Source organism: Erithacus rubecula (genome assembly GCF_903797595.1).
Source record: "Erithacus rubecula genome assembly, chromosome: 9".
Classification (NCBI taxonomy): Eukaryota; Metazoa; Chordata; class Aves; order Passeriformes; family Muscicapidae; genus Erithacus; species Erithacus rubecula.
The window spans coordinates 14,565,058-14,582,367 of record NC_136660.1 but is presented as its reverse complement, the minus strand read 5'-3'; the positions used below and the strand labels follow the sequence as shown (position 1 = coordinate 14,582,367).

Sequence of the window (17,310 nt, the reverse complement as noted above, 5' to 3'; positions counted from 1 at the left end):
TCTATCTCTTCCATAGCTGTCAGTGTTCTAAGCTGTAACTGCAAATTACACAAAAGACTTTCACAAATTATACTTCTGTATCAGTTTTGTGAAGAGGCTGCTTGAGAATGGAAGAGGAGAAACAGTTATTGTATAAACTGTGATCTTCACCTAAGGCCGGTTGCAATATAGCAGTAAATATTTTTCTTGCTTCATTAGTTAATTGCTTTAATCAAGATTGCATTGAGGTTTAGCTACTGTAGGTCTTAATCTGCTACCTTTGTCAAGTTTATATATAGCCTTTAGTCTGTGGCTGCTTACTTTTCTGCTTGCAATCTGTATGGCATGATTGCAGTTGCTCATAAGACAGCCATGGAAATGGGAAATCAGTTTTTACACCAGTATTGGCAAAGACAGTGCTGTGCCTTCCCCCACCTCAGTGCTGTGCTGAACATATGTAATGTCCAGGTACCATAGCAGAAAATTGCTCTTCAGAATCTCAACCCAAGTGCCAAATTCAACCCTACTTAAAAATATCAACCTTAGTTAAAAATATTGTTTTCCTGCTGAATTTGAGATAATCTGTAAATGATATTTATATGACTATACTCTTTTTATTTTTAATCCTTAGTGGGAAAGGTGACTCTCCTGAGGCCCGTGCTTTGGCTAAGCAAATAGCTACATCACTCCAGAATTTACAGTCCAAAACAAACAGGGCTGTAGCAAATACAAGGCCAGTTAAAGCAGCTGTCCATTTGGAGGGCAAGATTGAGCAAGCTCAAAGGTGGATAGACAATCCTACAGTTGCTGATCGAGGAGTAGGTAAGTGTTTCTTTGTGATTCCCCCCCCCCCCCCCCATTTTTAGAATCAGCCTGTCACTAATTTTGTGGTGGAAACTACTCCTGAGATGCTGAGGAAGCATTGAATCTTCACTGATGTGGAGACTTGAAGATTTATAGCTAAGTCCTCACTGCAATTACAGAATTAAGCTGGGCCATGATTCCCTTGATGTTCTTTCCTAAGGAATGGAACAACATGTGCTGTAGAGAAGACAGACTTAAGATTGCTCCTTGCTTTTCTTATTATGCAAATATTGTATCTCAAATTTGAATTTATACCCACTCCAGCAAATTGAGTAATTAAGTCCTTCAGAGAAGAGAACACTCATAAACCTGACCTAAAACTATCACTTCTTGTATGGTTTCTGGGTTATCTGAAGAGAATGCTTTTAATTAAAGAGAAAAAGGATCTGATAATCCCAGTCTGCTCTCAATGAGCATGTAACTCTGGTCCAGGAGTTACTGGCACTTGGCAGGATACTCACAAGAAAAGTAAATTAAAACATAAAAGATGGCAGCAGTGCTGGGTTGATTCTTGGATAGTCTATCACTATGACAACTAAACAATTTTAAACTTGATCACAAACTTGAATTACTCGTAGGTTAACATTAGCTTAAAATTATTCTCCAGTAGGTCTTTGATGGATTTAATACATGATGAGTTCTTTTAGAAGAATACTGCTATTGTATTATTGAAAGAACAGAGAATTACATTCCTTTGAATGAGCAGGAAGGCATCTGGAAGTGAATGAAGGAAATTGCTCATGTTAAAAATAATTTTTTTTACAGAAGAGCAGTTTGACACCTGTGGAGGGTTGTAGGTGTTCCCTATTCCCACTGTCCCTTTCCAATCCAGACTAGCTTGAATTTCTTACTTATGGTTTCTGGAATTCTGGGAGAGGGCATTTGACTTTTTAAGTTATATTTTCTACTTTCCTTTTTTGTCTCATTGGCTGCTCACTTCGAATGATGTGGAGATGAAGTGCAGTGTTTGAATTTGCAGAGTACTTTCTGTTGGAGTCAACAGATCAGTTATTTAGAAATACCAGACAGTTGCCATGGTTAATTTTGCCAGAGCACTCCAGTTAACAAGGATGCATCTCTAGCCAGAGTGCTGAATGAACGCAAAAAGATAACGGGAGACAGTTGAGTTCCTCTGCGATTTTGAGCAGTAATTATTCAGTGATAAACTGCTGAGATCTTTTCTCCCCCTAGATGAGTGTTAGAGCCCCAAGAGCTCTGATGTGTGTGCAGAGCTCGGGGTGCCTCTGGTTGGCCACATTGGGGCACAGTGCCAGTGTCCCTGTCCCCTGTCCCTGCAGGCCAGGCTGCCATCCGCGGGCTGGTTGCCGAAGGCCGGCGCTTGGCCAACGTCATGATGGGCCCGTACCGGCAGGACCTGCTGGCCAAGTGTGACCGTGTGGAGCAGCTCTCTGCACAGCTGGCTGAGCTGGCTGCTCGCGGGGAGGGAGAGTCCCCCCAGGCCAGGGCCATCGCTGCCCAGCTCCAGGACTCGCTGAAGGTAAGGACTGCTCCCCTCTGAGCAAGCCTTCAGGGTGGGCGGCATCTGAAACAGAAGTGCAGCTGCAGACCTGCTGGCTTTGCTGAGCTGTTTAAAGCAAACTTTCTAGATGGGCCTTGTTATCGTGCCATAGGGGTTAATTTCAAATGAACAGTTTAGAAGGAAAATTTAAGTCTCTCTTATAAGAAAACAGTATGCCAGCGCTCAGATTTGAGGGGTAGGGTCTCAGATGATGCTGTTCATAGCTTCTAATGCTGGCTTCAATGAGTGGTATGTAAGGTTTTGTATATTTCAAATTCTGTAAGAGTCATACTTTCTGAGGTAATTTTATCTTGCCTGTTCCAATGGCGGACATTTTTTCTTTTTGCAAGAGGAGGTTTTATAGGATTTGAACCCCTAAAGCTTATATCACTCTTCATATGCTAATAATTTTCACTTTTGTTAAGGATCTTAAATCACGGATGCAAGAAGCAATGACCCAGGAAGTTTCTGATGTTTTAGTGACACCACAACTCCTATTAAATTGTTAGCAGTAGCAGCCACTGCTCCCTCTGATGCTCCCAACAGAGATGAGGCAAGTAGACCCAGGTGGTCTTTTCTTTCCATATAAAGCTTCAGTTATTGTTAATTTTACCTGGAATTAGTATTTTGAAAAATAAATCAGTGTTCTGAAAAATGAATTGGTATTTTGTTCTCCAGTCTGTGATACATCCTTATTAATTCTGACAAGATAACTATTGCTATGCAAACCTCTCCAGACTCCTGGAGATTGTGAATTGTATAACCTTGGAAACAGTGTTGTCCCTGATTTCAGGAAACAGCAAAAATGTCTCCCTGTGCTGTTAATATCACATTGCTGTCAGTGGGCTCCAAAATTCTTGTGCAAAAATACCTAACACACTAGTTGCTGCATTTTTATATCTTAGCATTACATAAGCTGATTACAATAGCTAAATTCATGCCAGAATTAATCAACAGATTAAACCTATTCTCTTGCTAGATATTGTTTCCTGTACTTGAAAGTCACTGGCTGCACATGAAGTACCTAAAATTTGTCTGGCAGTTCTGTTTGGCTATTTTGGCTTTTGGCTACATGATCAAAATAATTCCCAAGGCCTTGGAGAATTCAGCTTTACTGCAGGATAGCTTTTTGTCCAAGTATTTTGTTTCTTGAATATCTAAGGACTGTAAAAGGAGGGAATTTTTTTCCAGTGTGAATTTTTAGTGTAAATCCCCTTATTTATTTTTCAAATATAGCTACTTTCATATTATGGGTTTGAAGATGAACCTCTGAGCTAAAATAGTTTTCATAGAGTACTTCTTGCAGCAGTAGTCATCAGGAAGTACTGAACTTCATACCTTGAAGCTATAAAGTGTATATTGTCCCATTGAATTAGTAAAGAAGTGATTCTGGTAATGTAAAGATTAAAAAACCAAATGCCTTCAAAGCTTTTGTGTCCTTTTGCATCCTCTCAGGATGAGTTAAGTGGGGATGTCACAAAGATGTGTCTGACACTTTGAAGAAATTGTGTATTCTGTTAAGGGGTTAGGGCTTTTTAAAATGTATTTTTCTCTTCTGATAACTAGGTGTTTGATGAAAGAGCAGCAAACTTTGAAAACCATGCTGCTAGACTGGGAGCTACAGCAGAAAAAGCAGCTGCAGTTGGAACTGCCAATAAAACTACTGCTGGAGGGCATTCAGGCAACAGTGAAATCAGCAAGGGGAACTCACCCCACAGGTGCTTGCTGGGTTGAAGGGCTGGGGATGACTTCTGGGCAATTTTCCTTATGCTTCTGTTGTCAGAGAAAGTTATTACTACCAACAAGGAACATAGTACTGACATTCTTAAAAGGGGAATGGCAAATATTTCTAAACGTGATACTAAGAAGAACAAAATGATCAAATGACAGATTTTATTCTTCAACTCTTACACAGAAGTGTCTGTGACTAATGCTTGAAACAAAATGATTTTGAGGCTTAGTAAAATACATAAGTGGAAAAAATGCTCCTTTCTTTTTCCCAAAATGTTCCAAAATACACCTAAATGTTGTTCGTGTAATAAGTATTGTATTTTAGTGGTTTCAAGAGTTGTCATTAAGATAAATTAATATGTAATTGAGGTTCCAGAAAAAAGTGTTTGTGCCAACTAATTTCAGAAGTATGGTAGATCTTCAAGGAGCTAGATGTTGCACTAGAATTAATGAACTAGGTTTTCAAATGTGGAACTACACATCCAGTCCTGAAAAAACAAATGCATTTTCAAGGATGTGTGTAATGTTGATGTGTACTGAAAATTAAAAACTTCTTCTGCTGGCAGGTAGTATCAGCAGCTCGTATCCTCTTGAGAAATCCTGGAAATCAAGCTGCTTATGAACATTTTGAGACCATGAAGAACCAATGGATTGATAATGTAGAAAAAATGACAGGTAAAGTAGCAATTTTTGTTGAAGATCCTACCTGTGGCTAACTAGCTTGTATACATTTTTCTCCATTCTGCTTGCATTGATGAAACATGCAAAGAATGACTGATTAAAAATAAATTAAGATAAGTGGGAATGTGCTCTCTGACTCCAGGGATATGTATGTTACAGGATATACAAAAAAGGCTTCTTATCTGTTAATACTGAGCTGTAGAAAAGCAAATCCTGCTTTAGTTCTATTTTGGGAAAATCAGAATACCATAATTTTTTATTGCAGTTGCTATTCTAGCAGTACATCACTATGACAACTTGAGGTTTCTTCTTGGCATGTTGAAATAGGACAGATAATTAACTGAAGGAAAGAAAACATGTTAAAAATATTGTAACAGCTTGATGAACAGAGAAGAATACAAAGCTCCTGATCCTACTGAGGCACTAAAATGTTTCAGTCCTTGCCAAGTGCAGATCCTTTGCACTAACCTGCTGAGCAGCTGACTGTGTACTATCTCATCCTTCATCCCAGTAATTATATCCTGGGTATTTTAGATCTCACTGCCTTGTCACTATGAATCACACCTATGTGAAAAGCACATCCAGAGGCATATTTCCTTTGGAATGAATGAGTGAGTAAAAAAAAGTACTGAATATGTTTAAAGAATGTAGTGTGAGAATCTCTGCTGCATATACTGTGTTAAGCCAGTTCTTGACTGAAGCATTCCATGGTAGAGGAGTAAGAGCTTGGGGTGTTATTAACAAACTTCACCATGGTAACTGTCACAGAGGTACAGCAGAATCAGAAGTTGAACTGCAGTAGTACTTTAGTCTAATTTCCATGTCCTCTTCTGCTCTTCCCCACACCCCAGTTTTAAAATACTTTTCTGGTTTTGAACTATCTCTGGAACACCGAATATCCCTTTCCACAAGTGAAACTAGAATATTAATGTATTTAACTTTTATTCTAGGGTTGGTGGATGAAGCCATTGATACCAAATCTCTGTTGGATGCATCAGAAGAGGCCATTAAGAAGGACCTGGATAAATGTAAAGTTGCAATGGCCAACATGCAACCTCAGATGCTGGTAGCTGGTGCCACCAGCATCGCCAGACGAGCAAACCGCATCCTGCTGGTTGCGAAACGGGAGGTGGAAAATTCCGAAGACCCTAAATTTCGGGAGGCTGTTAAAGCAGCCTCGGATGAGCTGAGCAAAACTATATCACCCATGGTAATGGATGCTAAAGCTGTGGCAGGCAACATTTCTGATCCTGGTAAGGATTCAGTCAGCTCATTTAAAATGTGCCTTTTATTGACTGGAGATGTGAAGTAGTGCTCATTTTTTTTTCTTATACAGCTGTGTATCTCCTTTTATGTAAATATGGTGTACACTTAGTTCTCAGAATGATGAAATCAAGCTCACACCATTAACTGCTGTATCCTGCTCTTCTAAAATGCATCAAAGGTCTTTGGCATATTCAAGGAAAGGATTCAGCATTCTAGTATGATATGCGATTTCATGTTCTTAATTAGAAGCATTTGTTACTAGTTTTAAGTAATAGTACTTTATATAAGAAAATATTGCATAGGTTTTTTTATTCTAAAAGTTGTTCAGTGAATTACTTTGGCTATTGATAGTGATTATTACTCAGCCAAGGCTTTATTGCATGCATGTTGCATGTGACACTAACATTTCAAGCATGCAAGTCTGCTGTAAACAATTTGGTAGGTTTTAGACATATATAAGTGTACTTAGCATAGTACATTATAGCAGTAATTTTTGGGGGTAGTGTTTTAAATATTACCAGGTTCTACTAAATTGGTATTAAACTGGTAATGGAATTTTTGTTCAGGTTTGCAGAAGAGTTTCTTGGATTCTGGATACAAAATTCTGGGAGCTGTGGCCAAAGTCAGAGAAGCCTTCCAGCCTCAGGAACCAGATTTTCCTCCTCCTCCTCCTGACCTTGAACACCTTCATGTAAGTGGAGTTTGTAAGAAAATATGCAGTTGTCATTGACATGTGGATTACACTGAAATTACTTAGGTATATTATTATTCCTTAGAAATAAAAGGTATTGTCTGGCCAGCCATGCATACAAGTAGCCTCAAGTCTAAAAAATACCAATCCAGCATTCAAAAGGAAAGACTGAAATATGGTATTTTCTTTAACAGGAAGCACTTGAAAAACTGAGGTCATACAGTCATGTCTTGCCATGACACCACTGTTCACTCAATCTTTTCTTTATTTCATTTCATTGCACTCAATGAGATGTTTGCCTTCCTTAGCTGACTGATGAGCTCGCTCCTCCAAAGCCACCACTGCCAGAGGGTGAGGTTCCCCCACCCAGACCACCACCACCTGAGGAAAAGGATGAAGAGTTCCCAGAGCAAAAGGCAGGAGAAGCAATCAATCAGCCCATGATGATGGCTGCTAGACAGCTGCATGATGAAGCCCGGAAATGGTCTAGCAAGGTAAGAAATTGTTGTAAGTGTTTTGTGCTGAAAGGATTCTCTTTTAATTTTATTTTCAGGATCAGTGTGTTTTAACTTATGACAGTGCCTTTCACAGACTAAGTAGTAAAAACACTGGTGTAGGAGCAATAAGAAACCCTTTCAAGATCAGAGTGAACAAGGGTCAACAATGCTTGGAATTGCTAGGCTGCTTTGTTCACATACCCCTGGGAACACAAATATGCCCTGTATGCTAAGGTGTTTGTGATCCTTGGTGCTGGTATTGCCTAGAGAGTCACTAATACCTATACTTACGTGGGCTGATTGCTGTATTTAAGTGACTTAAGTATGGAAAAGTCAATATGGATGTTGCAGATCCCAGCAGTAGGAATCATAACCTGGTTTGTCTTAATTCTGGAAGAAACTGCAAGGTACTTTGCAGTTAATCTGATGCATTTATGATGGAAAAAAATTACCACATATAGGTGGCCTGGTCTCATTCTTTTTTTGGAGTGAATCACATTTGCTTTTAAGGCTGAAATCCTGAATTTCCTTCCCATTTCAGTGCTTTGACAAATAAGTGTGAATTTGTAGGTCTCATAAATGCTAATATAATTTTGCTTTGCTTTTCTCTTTTCTCCTTCCTTCCCCCAAGAGCTACATTTTTCCTCTGGCAGAAGCTGAGTGCTGAGTAAGAACTTCAGAGATTTAGCTAAATTTAAGGGTCATAATTTGGCTTTAATAATCTCACCCTTTCTCTGCACTAAATTAGGTGGTGAGTAAGGAGATAAACTTGAATGGCTTACAGAATCAACTTCAGTGCTTTGCACTAAAGGAACATCTGTTTTGCAAGCACAGATAAAATACAAAAGAAGTTTCTGCCAATCTGTTTGGATGTCTCTTATCCAAAATCCAAAGCTTTATTTTCCCCAACCAAACACATTTTTATATTACTAAATGGGCATTACTGGGATATATTAGTGATCTCAGAAGGTAATTTTGAGGCTAAAAGCCTTAATCTTGGTTTCCTAAAAGTGTTTTGATGTTGGAATCCCAGAACTGGTAACTTAACAATACAGAGTAGGTAATAAAATGCTTTTAGCATATATGTACTATATGCATTGTAAATTAAATAGTGCAAAGCCAACCAGCAGACCTTAAAACTCCTTGCTGATTATGAAAGACCTCAAAGCACAGTGACTTTAGATTATAAAGCTCTGTATTCATTGCTGTTTCTTTAATTTGAGACTAACAAACCAGTAAGTTAGCCTGGCAACTGTCCTTCTAATTCTTTTTTAGCAGTATCATTTTAGCAATAGGAGTTCTAAAGTTTTAAAAAAGTTTTAAAAAAACTTCTCTAGTCTCTAAACTCACCTGATTGGTTGGAAGAGGGATTGATGGACAGTGCTACTGAGGAATATGGGCAACACCTGGAAAAACAGAACTATGAGGTATTGCTCATATGAAGTCCCAACAGACTGTATGTCAACTGTCTTTTGCCTTTTTGCTGATCACTTTAATCTACTGGTACTTTGCCTGTAGTAAAGTGGTGGTGGTGGTGGGGGCGCAGGAGGTGAACAAGTACTTAGTCTTTAAAAAAACATTGATAACATTATTCATTCTTCTAAGAATGCAAATCTGGTTTTTTTCCTTCTTTGGAAAAGCTGCTCTTCACTGAGTGGCTTCTGGGCTTTCATGTTGTACTCCATTTTTCTCATGGATCAAGAGCTGAACAATGTCTATTGCTTTAGTTTCCCTGGATTCCCCCTCATTTGAATAAATCAGAAAATGAGGGATATTTGGATACTTTTCATCAGATTAAGACTTAAATAAAAGCTGCCTTTGAAATTGAGTTGATTAGGCCTTACAAGTGTTAGAACTTCCAAAATTCCTGTATGTTGTTGTTGACAACAATTTTTTTTTTTTTCTATAAAAGGTTATATCTTAGGCAAAACACAGTTGCAAATTCACAGCTTTTGGTAAGGGTACCTTTACTTTTATCACACTTGGTTTTAGTTGAAGAAAGACAGTTAGTAAACTTGCAGACTATTTTTGTATTGCAATATTTCTTATTAATGTCTATATGGTTATACCTCTTACTTCTTCCTTCTCTAACGTAATTTATTTGCTTGAACCCTCCCTCTTTTTTTTTTAAGGTACTGGATCATAGCAACATATCATGGCAAAACAGTATCATATGCTTCATAATCCTCTTTTTAAATTAATTCATTTTCAGTCTTCTTTAAGAACTGTAATATTCACAGTATTCATGGCATTCAACATCACCTCTTCTTTTTCCAACCCTGTGTTGCTCTTTTACATGTTCTGTGTGATACCTCAGTACTTGCTTCTACAGTGTCTTCCATCCCATCTCTTTTTTTTAACTTGACAGCAAGCAGCGTCAGTGGCTTTTCTGCTGCTATCTGCTCTTGATCACACATAGGAATGGGCTTCCATACAAAGCTTTGGATCTGCACAAACACCAGTTATCAGCTGCTGTGCCTGCTCTGTGCAGTCAGAATGGCTTCCATTGAGGCAGAAAAGCCATTCATTTCATTGTTCACCTGTCAGTAAAGTGTTGTACTATGGGTCAGCTTCTGTCTGCAGAAGCTGAATGCTCAGATGGAAAATGTTGCTGCATATTTGAATTGTAACTTCTTACTATTTTTGGTAACTTTGGTTCACAGGTGAACTGTTTGTTTCTTTCTGCTAATCTTACATCCCTTCCCATCCTCCCCTTGACCTGATCCTAGAGCTGCCTTGTCAGATCCTGAGAGGCCAAGAGGATGTTTTGGTCACTAAAACTGCTGAGTTTGTGCTCTTCTACCAAATTCTGCTTCTTGTACTAACTGTGCCCTGTTTCTCCACCCCTGCTGCCACCTGCAAAGCCTGATGTGACTGTGATTAATGAAGCGGCTGAGGCTGGTGTAGATGTAGATGAGGAGGATGATGCAGATGTTGAATTCACTCTCCCCTATGACATTGAAGATGATTACGAGCCTGAGCTGCTGTTAATGCCAACCAATCAGCCCGTTAACCAGCCCATTCTGGCTGCTGCTCAGTCTCTCCATCGGGAAGCAACCAAGTGGTCTAGTAAGGTACTCTGAGTCCCGGGGACTGATCCGCGTGCATCCGGCCACTTGGAACGCTGACACATTTGCACCACTCTTGATCCCTGCTGGGCCCCGCCATCCTGAATGAATAAGTGTGCCTGCACTTCATTTTAAGGACTGAGAGTGGCTTCACCAGTTTGCTAGATCTGTTTGTCAGTGCCGGATTGGAGCTTGATTGGGGTCACTTATTAATATTCAAAGACTTCCTCTCCCTTTGCATCTGCCTGGTCTTCTTTGTTATGGCAGTTTTCAAATTGTAAATAGGGATTGTCTTCCTCTCCTTCGGTTCCTTTTTCCTTTCACGTGGGCTACCTGGGAAGCCATGGTTAATGGTTTCCTAATGACTTCCGGATACAGCACAGTATACAGAATTCAAGAAGTCATTTAAGGTGTCTATTGTGCTTGGCCTCAGTTGATGCCGTCAATTAACATCCCTTCCAACAAGGAATGGCTTTGTATGACAGTGTTTATGGAAGAGACTGCCTGACTGCTGGCTTGCACTGGGCTCTATTGCAAATGCTGGTCTTGAGAGAATTCTTTTCTGAAGAAACTGCACTGAATGCTGTTAGCTGCTGAATTGAGATCCTGTCTATATGAAACCAGTGGAAATCTAACCAGGTTCAGACATTCACGAGTAGCCTGTCTTCTGTCTAAGCACAAATGTTTGCAAGACTGGGCACTTTTCATAGCATGCTACAAAAAATAAGGTTGGTGTCCCATAACAAACAAACTTTAGGGGAGTGTGCATATGTATGTGTGTGTGTATATACTTACCTAGATAGTTATACTAAACCATTTAATAAAAAGGGCTTTAAAAATGTTCTTGTCCTTTTCAGATTCTGGTGCTTGGATAACTTGTTAGACACTGATCCTTCTACGTGAAAACATGGAAAAGCTTTGTGTTATGTCATTTATATCCTAACTGGTTATAGCAGCAAACTGTTTAGCTAATAGGTCACGGTAACGAATAGCTCAGCTGTTTGGGTCACTCTGTCTGTAAAATGCCTGGGATATCATCTTCAACTTGCTCGTAGTGAGTCACAGAAATGTGTGCACAAGGCAGAGGATACCGCGGCTCAGCTGGGTTCTCACTGTGTAATTTTTTTCTCTGAACTTGGTCATTATCTGTGGGATTATTCCAGGGAAAGTGTGTGCTAATACTTAAACTCACTCTGCTACTAGTTCATCCACACAACAGGAATGCTTCAAAGCACCAAATAGTTCTCTTTTGACTAACAACTTTCTATGAAGGGGAAAAAGAGAAATATACTAAATGTACTGACAGACTACTAACAATCAATCAGCCAGGTCTGCTTTCCCTTGCACCAGGTTTCTCTTTGGAACAGTGTATAAGAAATGGGTTTGCCTTGGTCACAATTAACTCACATAGCAAATATTTCTCAGATGTATTTCTGTGATATTTTGATATACAAGAAATCTTGATTTTAATACAAGAAATATTACTAGATTGTCTTTTGATAATCCATGTTCTTATCTCCTGGAGGCTTTATTTTAAAGAGAGAGATTATATAAAAAAGATTTATTTTCAAGGAATAACTTAACAAAGTAAAAGTTGCATCTCACTTCCACATTACCAGTGACAAAAGTTTTTTTGTGTCAGATTCTCTTCTATTTATGCTTCAGCATTATTAGCAGCATAGCTGGTGCTTCAACAACTTCGGTTTCAGATGCCACTGAAAATTTCATGCGCAACTGTTATGGCTACAACTGGTTTAACAGGTTGTTTAGCACATTTTTTTTAACTTTAAAAGAAGTCTTTTTTTTTTTTTTTTGGGAAAATTTGGAATTTCAAACGCTAATAACATGCTTTATCCTAAAATCTAGTCATCAGAGCAGTAACTCATTCCATGGACAAACTAACACTTTACAACTTCTTTTTCAGTTTTGAAAGGACTTTTTTTCCCCTGAGTGTTAAGAAAAAAAAAAGTCAGAAACTCTGTAGTTAGTACAGAACTCCCCTGTTCCTTGAAGAAACCTTCCATGATTAACTTGTGAGCGCTGAGCGCGTGGCTGGCAGCAGCAGTGACCGTGTCGTTCCGTGCAGGGCAATGACATCATCGCGGCGGCGAAGCGCATGGCGCTGCTCATGGCCGAGATGTCGCGCCTGGTGCGCGGCGGCAGCGGCAACAAGCGCGCGCTCATCCAGTGCGCCAAGGACATCGCCAAGGCGTCCGACGAGGTCACCCGGCTGGCCAAGGAGGTGGCCAAGCAGTGCACGGACAAGCGCATCAGGACAAACCTGCTGCAGGTAACCGGGGACTGGCTGTGCTCCTCTCTGGCGGGGCGGGGACAGGAGTTGTGCAGGAAATCACAGCTATCTTCCCTTGGCTTGGGAAGTTTGGTCTAGGTCTGTGTTTTTAGGTCCCATGGGAATATATAAATATAGATATATGCATGTAGTAATTATGTTGGGACAGACTGGACTGACACCATTATCAGTCCTTCAATAACAACTTTTCATGTCTTCTCTCAGTGGACTTCTTTCAGGCAGCTCTGACTCCTTTCCTCACAGGCAGCTCCACACAGCACTGACTCCTTCCCTCTGCAAGTTTCCTTCTACGTGACTGACAAAAAATGTCCCTGTCCTGGCACCTAACCCTGTCTGTCCCTTACATGACCACGTCCCTTCTTCCTCACAGCACAGCCAGCAGACTCCATCCCAAACTGCAGCAAACCCTGGTTCTTAAGCTCCAAATGCAACTTACTCTCAACTAGCTGACCCACTCTGTTATAATACCCATCCTTACTGGACAGGCAAGGCTGTCTCTGCTTTCTGGCAATCAGCACAGCTGTAATTCATTAGGAAAGATTGCCTTCTACCCTATCCTTGCAAACTATTCTTCTACATATATGTATTTATGTGAATATATATTCTGTCAAGTTAGAATTTGAAGTCAAAAGAACTTTTGAAAAAATATTGGGCTACAAATACTGATCTGTCTAAATTCTGCATTGTTTTGTATTTCATTCCCTCATTCCTTTGCATCAAATAATAGTACCAGAAATGCAACAATTCTAAGTTTTTTCAGTCTCAGCCAAATATATATATATATATATCATGCTATTCCTAACCAAGCAGACATTTTAGGAGTATCAGGAAAAATGGAAAAATGTTGGCTCCATCCCAAATATTTCCAAAGTAAGTAAAATAAGATTCAAATATCCTACCAATATTTATCAGATAGTTTTGAAGGTTATAAGATCACCTCTATGCATATTCATTTTCTAATAGCATGAGAAAATAAAAACTGAAAATTAAAACCGTTTATCTGAAAAAAATGGATGCATAAAGTATTGGTTCAATTTACTATACAAAGTTTTTATACCTGTTGCTTAGGTCTGCGAGCGAATCCCAACCATCAGTACACAGCTGAAAATTCTCTCCACTGTCAAAGCTACCATGCTGGGCAGAACTAATATCAGTGATGAAGAGTCAGAACAGGTAAGAGGTGCAAAAGCTGTGATGGTAGCATGGAACTGTTGATCACTTTCATGGGGACAAATATACAGCCTGTTCTATCAGATGTGTTCTGATATTGAAGCTCATCTCAGCTGTTTAGGGAAGATAACTTTAGTACACCACCTTGGTTTCTGGCTCAAACGCTAATGTTTAATAGAGGAACAAGTAAAAAAGCTACTCGGGTTCCAGTTTTGCCATGAACAAGTTGCTAATCTCTGCTTTGCCCAGTAAAAAGCCGAGGGAATGACTCGCAGACACGGCAGGCTGGACCTGGGAGGGGCAGGGGCGCCCTCGGGTGGATTCCGGGGGAAACGTTCATTTTCCAACATCACCTCGAGTCCCTGCAGCTCAGTTACCTTCCAAATGCATCTTTTGAGGAGAAATCCTGCAGCTTTCGCTTCCGAGGGAGGTTATTCTACTTAGTTACATTAAGGTTGTATTCAGATTTTGCACAAATACCCAGTGAGGAATGGGACAGTTTTGTTTTGAGTCAGGATGACACTTGCTGGTTCCCAGAGTTACTTCACTTCTATTTTCATAGTTTCAGGCAGCAGACTTAATCTATTTGTACTGGGAGTCTTTGTGCCCAGAGTGTCCTAATCGTGATATTTACTGATACATTGGAAATTCTTCTTTTTTTTTGACAGGCAACTGAGATGTTGGTTCATAATGCCCAGAATCTGATGCAGTCTGTGAAGGAAACTGTGAGAGAAGCTGAAGCAGCATCCATTAAGATAAGAACAGATGCTGGATTCACCCTTCGCTGGGTCAGAAAGACCCCCTGGTATCAGTAAATACTTGCCACGTTAGTATTGCTTTCTGTAACTTAAAATGCCTTTTTTTGGAAACAGAAGAGATATATTAACAGCAAAAGGTGCTGTATACATGAGCTTAAGATTAGCTTATGCTAATACCCCATTCTAAGGGTATGAATTATAAGATAATGCATTTCAAATGTCTATGGAACACATTTGATATCCAACACCTCCAATTTGCTGCCAACAGTAGACAGTTGTTATAATTTTTTTTTCTTTTCAAGATTCTCTTAGTGAATTCTGTACTCCCAGAAGCACATTTCATTTATGCACTGTATAGTCCAGTAGTTTCCATGTGATGATATAAAACATGGACCTCACTTTCTAGCTTGTCTTGAGAGTTTAGGACACTTGGTTACTTGGCAGTTTTTTAGAGACACTCATGGATACAGAAACTTTCAACTTCTCAACAGGATTTCATCTGGCTATTCTAAAACCATGCAGAAATGATGGAAGGTATGAAGTTTAAAAGAGGGAAGATGGGGCAGCAGAACAGTTGTAAACTGAGGATTAAAACTCCATGTCTGAAATGCTATTTTTTTTTTCTTTTGATTCTTGCCTGGCAACAGTACTTTAACAGAAACTGGAGCTGTCTCTGTCCCTCCCCTGTCACCCTAGGTGAGCATTCCAGAATTCTTGTACTGTACTGAAAGGTTTTGCAGATGATGTTACTGGCACACTGTTGACAGCTTGAGCCTTATGGCTGGAGATCTTAAATCATGGAACTCTTCCCTTGCTCTCAATTCAGCAATGTATTGAGCTGAAAATTCAGTCCTGGTTCTCTTAATTTAGCTGCATGTCCAGGACCAGAAAATGCCACATGCTGGCTCTTTCTTTTTGAAAACCAAATGAGCACATGCAATTTTTCTTATTTCCCTCTTCCCTCCATTGAATGTTATTCTAGCTGCTCAAGGTGAAAATTTAAAAGATAAAGATATTCAGTTTAAAAATACCTTTAGCCTCACTGCTCTTCTTTCCAACAATGCATAAGCTTTTTGAAACCTGAGCTCTTCAGGGACATGAAACCCTTTTTAGGTAAGCTGGTGGCTACCAGCAAATGGTAGTTCCTAATGCTGCACATACCTCATTATTTTTACTGCTTGTGGAGTTTGGAGTCTCAAAATCTATTTTTTTTCAAATGAATTGAAAAAAGTGTTACTGTATCTTGAAAAAAATCCTAAACAAAATAACAACAAAACCCCCACACTCCCTCTCCTTTACTAAAATAGACTTGTGATGTTGTATCCTTCCATAATTGAATATGCCTTCATATATATATCTATCTCTATATATTCATATACATTCATGTAATTGCCCCATAGAAAACTTTGAATGTTTGAGAATGAGTTTCTACATTTGCAAGGAATACTTGCAGACCTTTGCCCAAATCAGCACTGACCTCATAATACCCTCCTAATTTGCTGAGAATTGTTGCACGATCAAACCAGCTTGAATAGAAGTGTCCTTGGGTAAAAACTTCTCAGTCTTAACAGCTCAAAGGAAGAGACACAGCACAGTCAGCTGTCCTCTACCTGCCTGCAGCAGTTATCTATGCTTGGACCTTCTCCCCTCCACCCCCTTCATTGCACTGTTACCTAAAAAGGGAAGTTAAACTGTTGATAATACAACTGTCTCAAACTGACCTCAGCAAGAGAAGGCGTGTGTTCGTCTTGAATTTGCTCCTTGTGTCTGGGTATTATGAAATATTTGGTACTTAGGATCTTTCCTTAGTATTCTCTTCTTGCAGTTACCTGCAACAGGAAGAGGAAGGAAGGGGTGCCAGAGCCTTAACCTGGATGCATTTGGTTGGTTTCTATAAGATCTTTAACATAATTTTAATGTAGTAATTTCTATTTAATAGTACATAACACTGAATATGTAGGGATTATTTTAAAGGGATTTTCTAAATAGTCTTCCTGTATTACTTTTCAATGCTCCTCACATCCCCTCATCCTGCTCCCACCATCCAGGCTTCTCTGTGAGATTTTTTTTTTCCTAATTATTATTATTTTAGCATCACTGTTTAGTTGCTTGAATGATATTAATGCAATATTACTAATGCCTTTAATACATAATTGTTTATGCCAAAGATCACTTTTTTGTTTATTGAGGAATGTTTGCAGGAGAGTTATGAATCATGGTTGCCTTTGATATTCTTCCAGAATGTTTGCTCTAAGTTCTCGAGCTGTTTGTAGAAGCCGAGATACTTGTCCACCTTATGCAATTACTGCATTTTTGAACACTATTTGTCTGAAGTGCAGCAAAACTTTGAAAAAGACCATGAATGTCACTTACAAATGTTTTACCACTATAAAACTTTGTTTATAAACCAAAATGTATTGTATAGTTTAATGTTCTCAACTTTTCTTTGGTTCTGTTAAAACAATAAAAATGCATTTGTACAAATATCAGCTTCTGAGTGTTAATGGTAACAGCAGTGGATGATGCTGTAACAAGAAGAGCAGCAAAAAGCTAAAGTAAAAACAGTTATTTCTACATGTTCTGAACAGAAAGCAAGTGCAAATTTTTTTGAACAGGACAAGATTAAACAAAGTTTTTTCTTTCGTGCCTGTCAAACCAGTAGTTAAAGAATTTACTGGAAGCTGTGTTCAGTGGAACAGAACAAGAGATTTTCCTGAAGCCTGACAGTGATCTGTATTGTGAAAACTTGAAATGGGGTTGGCCTGGTTCCATCAG

The 17,310-nt window shown here is 39.2% G+C and overlaps 1 protein-coding gene across 1 annotated transcript in view; it reads left to right on the top strand.

The window, feature by feature from the left end:
- The window catches only part of VCL (vinculin), a 58,251-nt gene extending 41,227 nt beyond the window's left edge, over positions 1 to 17,024 (top strand). The window contains 14 exon segments of the mRNA XM_079313189.1: positions 611 to 801; positions 2,142 to 2,341; positions 2,788 to 2,833; positions 2,836 to 2,915; positions 3,929 to 4,027; positions 4,029 to 4,064; positions 4,066 to 4,080; positions 4,660 to 4,768; positions 5,725 to 6,027; positions 6,607 to 6,731; positions 7,040 to 7,225; positions 12,383 to 12,586; positions 13,676 to 13,780; positions 14,446 to 17,024. Coding sequence (XP_079169315.1) covers positions 611 to 801; positions 2,142 to 2,341; positions 2,788 to 2,833; positions 2,836 to 2,915; positions 3,929 to 4,027; positions 4,029 to 4,064; positions 4,066 to 4,080; positions 4,660 to 4,768; positions 5,725 to 6,027; positions 6,607 to 6,731; positions 7,040 to 7,225; positions 12,383 to 12,586; positions 13,676 to 13,780; positions 14,446 to 14,592 — 1,846 coding nt within the window. The 3' untranslated portion in view covers positions 14,593 to 17,024.
- Positions 17,025 to 17,310: the final 286 nt, after the last annotated feature.